General features: G+C 39.6%; 1 protein-coding gene across 1 annotated transcript in view; it reads right to left on the minus strand.

Moving 5' to 3' along the window:
* Nucleotides 1–3008: 3008 nt before the first annotated feature.
* znf512b (zinc finger protein 512B) overlaps nt 3009–12194 on the minus strand; it is a 62602-nt gene continuing 53416 nt past the window's right edge. Inside the window, exons 11-17 of the mRNA XM_079588009.1 lie at nt 10127–10225; nt 9049–9225; nt 8596–8925; nt 7500–7601; nt 7237–7299; nt 7008–7106; nt 3009–6130 (exon numbers count right to left, since the gene is read on the minus strand). Of these exons, the coding sequence (XP_079444135.1) occupies nt 5768–6130; nt 7008–7106; nt 7237–7299; nt 7500–7601; nt 8596–8925; nt 9049–9225; nt 10127–10225 (1233 nt within the window). The 3' untranslated portion in view covers nt 3009–5767. The remainder of the gene's footprint in view (nt 6131–7007; nt 7107–7236; nt 7300–7499; nt 7602–8595; nt 8926–9048; nt 9226–10126; nt 10226–12194) is intronic.

The following is a 12194-nucleotide window of genomic DNA, read 5'->3' on the forward strand; positions in this document are numbered from 1 at the left end:
TTCATGGGATTACAAGTGCACTAAATACAGAAATACACACCTACACACATTCATGCTCGCACACACGCACGCACACACACACACGCACGCACGCACGCACGCACACTCACACTGTGTATAGCGTTTTTGACAAAAGGACATTTTCAACATGTACTTCGACCTGTATAGAAAAGCGCAGGATCATATTCAAATAGTTTAAAGCAACTATGTCACAAAGAAAGAAGCAAACAAGCAAAAGAAAGCGAATACAGTTCGCACTAAGCTTTGGAAATCATATTTAACGTTGCAGTAGTGCGTTCGACTGCAAGATATTGCTGTAATTTTGAAATAAATCTGTTGCGATGTCAATGATCGTACAACGTCTGCATATGTGTGCGCCACATAATCTAGGAAGACGGGTAATTGAAGCCACGCACAATATTCCTAGCGGATACTACACACGCCATCTTTCAAATCGAGCAAATATCGTGTGAAAACTAAACTTCCATTGAGAAAGATACATTCTACTGCACATTGTCTATGTTAAAGTAGTACGGTAGTGGGTTTCGTGGACCCAGGATGGCAAGATTGCACCAGCTCAGAGACGGTATAAAGACAACATAATCAGAAATGTCATGGAGCAACATTGAGCTTCTATCTCAGTTTTAACCTGGCAACACGCATGATACATATGTTGCCTTGTCCTCTCCTGCAATGTTCTCTCAAGAGGACAAGAACCTCGGTGAGGAGAATCTCACGAAACCTGTGAAGAACATGCTAATGTTATATTTTACCAGAAGATCGAATGAAATAAATTATATTTTGCTTAAAGGGGTCATGAGATGAGACATCAAATTTGCCTTGATCTTTTGACATATAAGAGGGTTTTGTACCATTAAAACATCCTGTAAGTTTCAGAGCTTAAATTGTCCTCATTGTAAACAAAGCATTTAAATAATCAAGCTCCAAAAACAGCTGGTTTTGATATTGTGGGATATGCGATGTCACACTGGCAAATCTATTTGCATATGACCGCCTCCAGAGCAAGACATCGACGAATAGCTTTACGTTAATCGCACCATAGGCTCCGCCCACTGGCGTTCAGTCACTTAAAGGGATAGTTCACTTTGAAATTAAATGTTGGTATGTTTTAGCTTACCTCAAGGGCATCCAAGATGTAGGTGTCTTTTTTTCCGCAGTAGTTTCAATTTTGATATTTTTAGGTCAAACCGTTCTTGTCTGACAGTCATATCATGCAGGTCTATGGTCACTGTCTCAAAGAGCATGCACAGAGTCCAAATTAAACAATTCCCCATCGTCCAAAATAAACAATTCCCCATCGTAAGTACACATTGATGGCCTAAGACACGAAACGAGCGGTTTGTGTGAGAAAACGAACGGTATTTATATAGTTTTTACCTCTTGTAACACAGCCACGTCCAAGTGATCTGAGGGCGCGGGCGCATCCTGGTGTGTGACGTGTGCGCAGACTGGTGCATAGACATATATACACTAGATTTCGCATTAAAGACATTCGTTCCAATGAATGCCGTAGCCAAGGCGACATCTAGTGTATACATCTATGCACCAGTCTGCGCACACGTCACACACCAGGATGCGCCCGCGCCCTCAGATCACTTGGACGTGGCTGTGTTACAAGAGGTAAAAACGATATAAATACCGTTCGTTTTCTCACACAAACCGCTCGTTTCGTGTCTTAGGCCATCAATGTGTACTTACGATGGGGAATTGTTTAATTTGGACGATGGGGAATTGTTTAATTTGGACTCTGTGCATGCTCTTTGAGACAGTGACCATAGACCTGCATGATATGACTGTCAGACATGAACGGTTTGACCTAAAAATATCAAAATTGAAACTACTGCGGAAAAAAAGACACCTACATCTTGGATGCCCTTGAGGTAAGCTAAAACATACCAAAATTTAATTTCAAAGTGAACTATCCCTTTAACAGCGGACATTTGCCTACACTGGATGTGAAAGTCACATCAAAAGCATAATAGAGTCAGTCGACAACAGGACAAATGGAAGAGTGAGAAAACGTCCACTTTCGTTTCTGTACTTCAGAAGGATGACAGTGTCCGAAACAAGTGGATGGTTTATTTTATTTTATTTTTGACAGTTGAGGCAGTCAGCGGTATTGGATCTGACAGCAGTTACATCACAAACCGTAAATAAATGTTTTTAAAATGCTATGTCTGAAAATTATGCTTTTATATGGATAATTTTTCAAAACACTTAACCTACTCACGTGCAATAGCGAGGGAGCTTTGCTACTGTGTCCTATGCAACAACGTTAGCCAATCATAACAGTGGGCGTTTACTGACAAGCCTTAAAGGAGCCGCCCATTAAAAACCGATCATTTCAGACAGAGGGTCAGAATGAAGGATGAAAATAATCGATTTTCCGCAAATTTTTTTTATTAACATTATAAGAGAACCTCAATGGGTATGTTAAAATAATATGCATGTCGTGACCCCTTTAATAAAACTTATGCATCTATATAAAAAAAATCTCATTAGTGTAATGTAGTCAATTTAGTTTTTTGTAATGATTTATGGTGTACTTATATGTATATACAGTATGTTCTTCAAAGGTTTTATAAGATTTTATCAGACAAAATAAAAGAGCATTTTTGCAGTGCAATAGGGGGAGTTTCAGTGTGACTGAAGCCGCTGAAGATTTTTATTTGCCATTCAATGCTTGACGCTTCGTTTCTGATGCGGGACAGTTAAAATGAGATCTGCTACAGTAATTCATGTCATAAACATGGGACTCGATGGCAAGTTTGTTTGACTAACTGGTTCACAATTTCATGCGCAACATTCCTTAAGGTAGATTGGCTACTAGCACCTTTTGCCTAAAACCACGACAAACCAACCCTAGAGATTAAAGTCAGATTTACAAGTATTAGTATAAAATAAATGTATGCAACTTTCAGCTTATTCTTCTTTTCTCATTAGATAAATATATTTTTAATAATTTATCCTTTTTTTTTTTTCTGTGTGTGACCTGTATGCTAATAATTTTATGGCAATTCTTTTTCATGATTTCAAGTACCTCAGTTAGAATTATTAGGGTTTTGGAATACATAATTTCTGTTGCAAATGATAATTATTCTTTTTTTCAATCTATAATCTTTTATACAAACTGAGGAAGAATAAAAAGACACACTGCTTCCATTAGTCACCTTCGAGGGGACTGTTATGGCTTCAAACATCATTTTCATTTTTCATATCTGACATAGATTTGCTTTCTAAATTGGGGAATGGAGGACGGGCTTCCTTTGCATGGATCACATGGCAGGCGTTCGGGGGTTTCTCGAACTCTCGTGGGTTTATGTAAAGGAAACTGATCCGAGATCTCACAGCGCAGAGCCACTCATTTAAGGTCGGGAGTATGGAAGCCTAACAGTGCCTGCAAAGTGCAAGATAAGGAGGGAGGGGGAGGAGGGGTTAAAGTGCAATACGAGCATTTTTTTCTCAAACAGGCCTTGATCAGAAAGTTGGGAATCAGTGTGTGCGTTTGTTTTGGGACAGACGCTCTGATTCGGAAACGTTCGGATAAAGCCTGCAGTGACCTTTCTGATTGTGCTCTTCAATGCTTTACACGACATGCTTGTGCATCCAAAACACTCTCACTATTGCATACAGGTCCTTTAGTGCATACCACACACATTGCTTGTACTCCTATCAAAATTTTACGGGTGAATGTCGCAAAAACGTGCCCAGGACACATTTCACCCTAGAATCAAATTGAAATTCTATTTTGCATAAATAAAGTCTAATTCGACTGACAAGAGTGTTTGCATTGTGACATTTGCCTGCCAAATTCTCATTACCGTAATGCAAAAGAATCTAAATATATTTTTACATTTAAATTATATTAGGCATTTCAACAAATACTACTATAATGTATTCATATTTATTTTAAAACTAAAATATATAACTTTTTTGCATTAGGGTGATGCGAATTGGGATGTAAAATGTGCTTAACTGTCATAAAAAAATGTTTGCAATGCAAATTAAAATGAATAGTCATAAAAAAAGCTTAATTTCCTTTTAGTGAAATATAATTGTTTCCTTTGCTTAGATTTGATATATAAAATAAATATATAACTTTTTTGCATTACAGTAATGAGAATTGGGATGTAAAATGTGCCTAACTGTCATAAACTTTTTTTGCAATGCAAATAAAAATGAATAGTCCTAAAAAAAGCTTTTTTATTTCCTTTTCGTGAAATTAAATTTTTCCTTTGTTTAGATCTGGAAGTGAAATAATTCTTGAGAGGGTTTTGCGAGATTCACCCAAATTTCCTGTGTTTTTTTTGTTTTTTTTACCTACTCGACCACTATCATTTTCATTGGAGCCAGTCTGAGTCTTAGGGGCCGTTCACACAGAACGCATTTTTGCGTTCCACTGCGTTTTCTCCACTGATTTTCTATGTACACATGCTCTAGATGGACGTGTTTGACCATTGCACACGCATTCCATATCTTTTGCAGCATCTTGCGCATGACATGGCGATCTAAATGTGTGGCGCTCAAGTTAAAAGAAATTCAAATGTAATAAAAACGCATCTACACAACTTCCACTGCCCCTTTTTGTGAACGGCCCCTCAAGTTTAAGCAAGGACTGATGACATCACAGATGTCAAAGGGCATTCCTGTGCTTTGAAGGATTACATTTTTCCTGCCAACACATTTGTAGTCATTTATTATGCAGTGCAAGCCTGCTGCAAACGGTCCATTTTGCTATTGATTTGAATTTCTCTAATCATCTGCACTGTATATTCCTTCTAAGTTAAACATCACAAGCTTATATTCCCGTAAGAAACAATCGGACAAAATGAAAGCACACAGCTCTACCAATTTTCAAAGCATTTAAAGGTTTTAACAAAGACCTCCGGGTCAACTGCAGCAAACTACAAACTACTGCAAACAGCCCAACGGGATGCGGGATAAGGAGTTACACAAGGCTACGTGCTCAGACCTCTCACGATTCCGAGCAAGAGACAGGACAAGAAACCACAAAAGCAACACTATTGCACAGTAGCACACTGTTACAACAGCCGTCGATCTAATTCCAACCCTGCCACTGACGAAACAAACCCAAACACGTCTGAGGAAAAGTAACCTAAACAATGACCAACTTTTTTTGACGCACCTTGTTTGAAACCGATGGACGAAAATGAATTGCTTTGAATATATTCATATATAGATATAGATATTATATATACACAGCAGAGTATTACCGTGATAAAATGTTAGCAGTAAATTAGCTCACCATGCTAATTGAATGAGTTTGATATTCTATAAAATAAAATAAAATCGTTCAAACACATCATGAAACCACCAGACATGTTGACTCACTGTAGCTACCCAAAAAAATCACATAGAAATGTAACTTCGTAACTTCTGCTCTAAAAAATATATCAACTGGGAGCTTAAATGTTATTGACCCCTTCAGAGTGAACAACCTTATTAAAATGAACTATAAAAATGGAATGAAAAACCAACAGGAGTAATATATATCAGTATACACAAGCACACACATAATGTATATACTCAGCTTAAAAAACACAAAGATCAGTGTGAAATCAATACAAATCGTTGTTTCCTGCTGTTTTTCATCCCCTCGTTCTTCCGTCCATCTTCCCGAGCTCTTTCTTCTGTGTCTTCCTTCATTTCCGTGACCGAACTGAACAAAGTTTACCGGTGTAGTTCGGAAAGCATCCCTTCTGGTGCCGACGTGGTGAAAGCCGCGTTACTCGGTGGCCAGAGCTTTCTTAGGTTTGGCTCGTTTCTTTATAGGGGGCGGTGTGTCTCTGGTTTGGGCTGGATTCCCACTGTCCACTGGGTCAGAGGCTGTGGTTGGGCTGTGGGTGATGGGGTGGGGTGCAGGGGTTCGGGTTTCTGAGGTTATGATCTGGGGAGGAATCGGGACTGGAGCAGAGATGAAGCTCTTAGTCTCTGCTGGAAAGGAGGCTGTCACCAGGTGGTGATCTTTGGGCTTTCGTCCCCTCTTCTTCCCAGGCACTACGCTTTTCATGTCCTTCTGTAAGCCATTGCTCTCTGGCTCTTTTCTCTTGTTGTTGGCCACTTCATTGGTAGATGCCCGAAACCAGTTCTGTGCACATAGAGCCACATCAAGTTTAAAGAGGAACTACTGAGTCTAAAGGCTCAGCTGATGGATTTGCATGAATTTTCTAACATTTTAGAAGGAAACTATTCATGCTTATAAAGCCCTTTGACATAGAAAGGTGATGATTTGTTTATTTATCTTTGTGTACTAAAACTGAAACTAAAGCTTAAAAGCATATATAGAAATAGTTCTGTTATGCCCCCCCAAAAAACTACCAGACATTACTCGAGTTTGCATCATCACAAAAATATTTTATGGATGGTCGACTGACCAAAATGTTGCTCAATAAAATATTTCTGATGATGCAAACTATATGTGCATACTATATGTATAAAAGTAGATGTGTGATTTATATTTCTGTAATAAAATGATCTCTATATTATGGTAGAAGTGTTGTGACCTGTGTTAAAATAATAAATACAACCAGCAGATGCCAATATAGCAGATTTATTAGAAGGTTAATTTAAAGATTGAACCGATTTTCCGAATCCAATCTCTCCATTAAATGTTTAAAATACATTTAAAACAAGAATATTTTCAAAAGTTCATTGAATTCATATCTCTTGTTTATATTAAATGTAAATAATTCAGAAAACGTTCTGATTATTTCTTAGCAGTTTTCTCAACTATAATTACTAAAACTAATATATATGTATATGTATATATATATATTTTTTTTAAGATAGAAAATGACTTTCGTTACTTCTTTGTCAAAAAATGTTTGTCTTGTTCATTCATATCGAACTTGATGTGAACAGAAGACAAACAGTAGACATTTTGTTACACTAGAAGACTATTAAGAGCAACTGCTCAGATTATTGCATTGAACACAATATACAGGGTGAGCGAGTGTTTGGTTTACCTGCGAGTGTGTCTTGCTGATATGATACTTCACGCCGCTCTCAGAGTTAAACTCCTTCTGACAGAGCAAACACGTGTACTTCCCTACGTCGCCCCCTCCCTGTGTGGAGAACAATAACAGCAGTGAAGCCGAGACAGCATCAGCAATGTCTGAGGCTAAAAGTATACACAGTTGTAAAATTGATCTATAATTTACAACTACGGGTAAGAACGCGGAGGACTTGTTGTACCTTGTTACAGCTTGCCAAGTGCGCTTTAAGTCCAGATACACTTGAGTAAATAGCCTCACAGTTCTGTTATGGAAATCAAGAAACATTTATAGAGAAGAACTGAACAACAAAAACAGCAATTCAGCATTTTCAAGAGGTGTTTAGTTTCTCAAGCAAATCTAAATCTTCTGATATCATTCAGATGTTCATATTGATGTTGGAATCTGCCATTCAAGCACTAGCAGCTATTAAAGTAATTGTTAAATGAAAAGCAAGGTTCTTACGCAATTGGGGCAGCAGATAAATCCTTTTTCCTTCACCTCGTTCTTCCAGCTCTCCACAGTCTCAGGGCTGAAGTTGGGGAGGCCTGGTCGTGTGTAGTTTAGCTAAAACAACAGATATAAAGCAAAGTGTGTACAGGAAGTGCAAAATAAGTAGACAAATGAGGAATTAACTAAATTTACAAACACTACTGATTTAACTCATTTTTTAAGTGGCACAATATTAGCTTTATGTAGTTGTACAGTGTGACAAATCTTTATAGTAGCTATGTTTCCTACCAAAGTTGCTAATTTAACTTATGTGCAAAATTAGAATATCACTTAAAAAAATGTGCGAATAAAGCACTGTTGCCATCCCATGTGCTCAAGAGAACAAAATCTTCCACTTCCTAGGAAATTGGCGCAAAATATCTGTATTAAAAATGGAAGTCGGTGCAACTGTGGCCACTGTGGCACTTTTTTAGTACATTATAAATGACTTGCGCCTCAGAGCGTGCAGATGAAATGCTGTCAATAAACACTGTCCCTGTTATTTTGCATTCCTGAACGATTGTGTTTGGGAATACAATCGTGTGAGTCGGTCTCGGGAGGTAATTATACCGAATAATTTTTATGACAGACTTGACACTTCAGAGCGACTAAAACAACATTTGAGACGCTGTGCAAAGAAATTGGTCTGCTGGTTATTCCAGTTATCCAATCACATCCACTGTTGAGGAAATGTTATTTTGTTGGGCATCAAAGGATTTATTCAGTAAATGTCTTTCCATCGTAGTTTATGTGCATGTCTTCTAATCAGATCAAAAATTACCCGCCTCAACTGAGCACATATGTTTTTTAAGTGCGTTTTTAGAATTTATGCACATCTTGCTGTTTCCATCCAGCATTTTTCTTTTATGCGATATCCCAAATTTTCCACAAGAACAGGTGGATGGAAGCTTAGCTACTGAAAAAGTACCTCTAATTGAAATCCTCATTGTTTGGAGTCATATAAATGCTGCTAATTAACAAATCTCAGACTTTTTAACATATATTACATGCATCATTTGACAAGGCACTTTTGTCAGTAACTCATAGTGTAGCCTCAACACAGCCGTACCCTTTTGATGTCTGGTACGAGGTCGTCTTTGATGCGGCGTTTGTTGCCCCAGTCTTTGGCCAGCTCGTCCTCTGCGATCTCCTGCAGGTGGAAAACTGCCACCTGAGCCGAGCGCCGTCGCACCCGTCCGCTGGGCGTCCTCTCCAAATCCAGCAGCTCCACCTCTGTTTTCTCCTCTTTCCTCTCCTCCATCTTCTCCAGCTGCTCGTCTACTCTCTCCTTTGCCTTCCCTCGGGCCTTTTTCAGCTCGGGCTCTTCCTCCTCCTCCTCCTCCTCCAGCAAATCCTCCTCATCTTTACTGTCTTCTTGTTTCCAGTTCTCAGATGTGAGCTAAATAGAGGCAAAAACAGTTTGTGAGATGAAGAAATCTGCCTAAAATGTATATACAGCATCACACTCTCCAGATGATGTCAGATTTGGACGATGAAGTGTAGTCAGTGTGTGTAATCTCACCGAGTGAGTGACGGGATGCTCCGTGCGCAGGTGGTAGTCACGGCCAGCTTTGGAGCGATAGGTCTTACCACAGTGCTGGCACAGGAAGACAGGCTTCTGTGTGTCTGGCAGCTCTCTGCCACAGCGCTTCTGATGATACTGATAACCCATCAGACTGGAGAAATGAGCTGAACAGCCCTGTGCGACAGAGAATCAAACACACTTCATTAATTCACTCATTGATCTGTGGGATGACAGTCTGGGTACAGTGTTCCCTGCAAGGGCCTGTTTGTTAATACAAACGACATGACCATACTTAGTGACAAATAAGCTATTTTTCAAAAAGGCCCACGTCTTCTCCCCTCCTCTCTATATTTCTCTTCTCATCTTTGAATCAGACTCTGCTCTTCTGAAAGACTACATTAGAATGAATTTCCATGCTGGTTTACAAATACATCCACACTTATAGACAGACAGAGAGAGAAATAAAGAAAACAGACGGATGGATGGATGGAAATAGACCGCCAGACAGCCAGCCAGCCAGCCAGATAGATAGATAGATAGATAGATAGATAGATAGATAGATAGATAGATAGATAGATAGATAGATAGATAGATAGATAGATAGATAGATAGATAGATAGATAGATAGATAGATAGATAGATAGATAGATAGATAGATAGATAGATATCTGAGACGGACAGACGGAAATAGACAGATGAATGGATAGATAGATGAATGGATAGATGGATGGATAGAAACAGACATAGATAGATAGATAGATAGATAGATAGATAGATAGATAGACAGACAGACAGACAGACAGACAGACAGACAGACAGACAGACAGACAGACAGACAGACAGACAGACAGAAATAGACAGATGAATGGATAGATAGACAGATGGATGGATAGAAACAGATAGATAGATAGATAGAGACGGATGGATGGATGGATAGACATGCAGTTAAACAGGCAGACAGATAGACAGACACATAAAGTGAGACAGAAAGGAGACAGAAATTAGGACATATTAAGGATAGACAGTGCCGTCTAGAGAGACAGACAGACGGCAGCCACCAGTGACAAATCCCTACCTCATTGGGACATTTGATTCGGCCCGTCTGTTTGAGGACGCGGCGTAGCCTCTCTCTCTCCTCCTGCTCTTCCCCAGACACATTCTCACTGGCCGAGGGCTTACAAATGGGAAACAAATACAATGCAACACATTAGCGTCTCTCCAGAAACTCTTCCTCAAGTCTTTACAACAATGTGTTTCCAATAACTGCTTTCTGAAAGCCAGATGCCCGGCAGTCTTCAAAACCTCTATAGAAAGGCCATTACTCAAGGCATGTTAACGGTAATTGTCAGACTGCACTTTATACAGCACAGTATTTGCTCTGATGAAAACATCAGCAGAGGAAATGAGGCATAAGAGGTATCTAAACAGGACTCTAGAAACCTCAACACGGCACCTGAGGGTGAACGCTAAAGCCTGAGACGCAAGAACTCACACACCATTAAAGCTAATACCCCAAAGGCACACAAAACACAGAGATGTCCATACAATGTGTGATCACCTGACTATATCAGCCAGTAGCTCTTGCCTGGTTTCCCACTGAAGCTGCGCAGGGTTGAGCCTGATCAGTACCTGGAGTGGAGACGTCCTGGGAAAAACTAGGCGTATGCTGAGAACACTGCACGATTTTCAAATCCACAGAAACAAAGATGTGCAACGATTGACAAATTGTACGGTTGATAAACTGGTTTTCCTTACAAACCAGCTATTCGACCACTATTAACAATCCTCGTCAGAGAATCTATTCTAGAGTCGAATCGTGACTCACTGAATCGAAATACTGTAGAACTGACTCACGAGGCATCTATAGATCTCCATTCCTTATCCAGCAGTTCTCCCTTTACAGAACAAAAAAAATTATGGAATATACTGCAAATTATAATGCGATATATATTACATAATACATTTCCATATATGGGAACTAGTGCTTATATTTTTCAATATACTGCAATATATGCATTGACATAGTATGGCTATATATTAATAAAATACTCATAAATGAAGACAAAAATTGCATTATATGTAATATTCACAAAGTTTTATCCTTTAATGTGTACATATTGCACATACAGTGAGGAGAACAAGTATTTGATACACTGCTGATTTTGCAGGTTTTCCAACTTACAAAGCATGTAGAAGTCTGTAATTTTATCATCAGAGATCATACATTTCCTGTAGTTCTTGACCAGGTTTGCACACACTGCAGCAGGGATTTTGGCCCACTCCTCCTTACAGACCTTCTCCAGATCCTTCAGGTCTCGGGGCTGTCGCTGGGCGATACGGACTTTCAGCTTCCTCCACATATCTTCTATTGGGTTCAGGTCTGGACACTGGCTAGGCCACTCCAGGACCTTGAGATGCTTCTTACAGAGCCACTCCTTAGTTGCTCTGGCTGTGTGTTTCGGGTCGTTGTCATGCTGGAAGACCCAGCCACAACCCATCTTCAATACAAGATCTCGCGATACATGGCCCCATCCATCCTCCCCTCAATACGGTGCAGTCGTACTGTCCCCTTTGCAGAAAAGCATCCCCAAAGAATGATGTTTCCACCTCTAGGCTTCACGGTTTGGATGGTGTTCTTGGGGTTGTACTCATCCTTCTTCTTCCTCCAAACACGGCGAGTGGAGTTTAGACCAAAAAGCTCTATTTTTGTCTCATCAGACCACATGACCTTCTCCCATTGCTCCTCTGTATCATCCAGATGGTCATTGGCAAACTTCAGACGGGCCTGGACATGCGCTGGCTTGAGCAGGGGGACCTTGCGTGCGCTGCAGGATTTTAATCCATGATGGCATAGTGTGTTACTATTGGTTTTCTTTGGTCTACAATTTTATCCCTGATGTCCGTACACAGCTCTCTGGCCTTGGCCATTGTGGAGAGGTTGGTGTCTGTTTGATTGAGTGTGTGGACAGGTGTCTTTTGTTTTAGATTTAGTCTCTCACAGTTGAAGTGTACCTATGATGAAAATTACAGACCTCTACATGCTTTGTAAGTAGGAAAACCTGCAAAATCGGCAGTGTATCAAATACTTGTTCTCCCCACTGTAGATAGATAGATAGATAGATAGATAGATAGATAGATAGATA

This window comes from Phoxinus phoxinus (genome assembly GCF_949152265.1).
Source record: "Phoxinus phoxinus genome assembly, chromosome: 18".
NCBI lineage: Eukaryota > Metazoa > Chordata > Actinopteri > Cypriniformes > Leuciscidae > Phoxinus > Phoxinus phoxinus.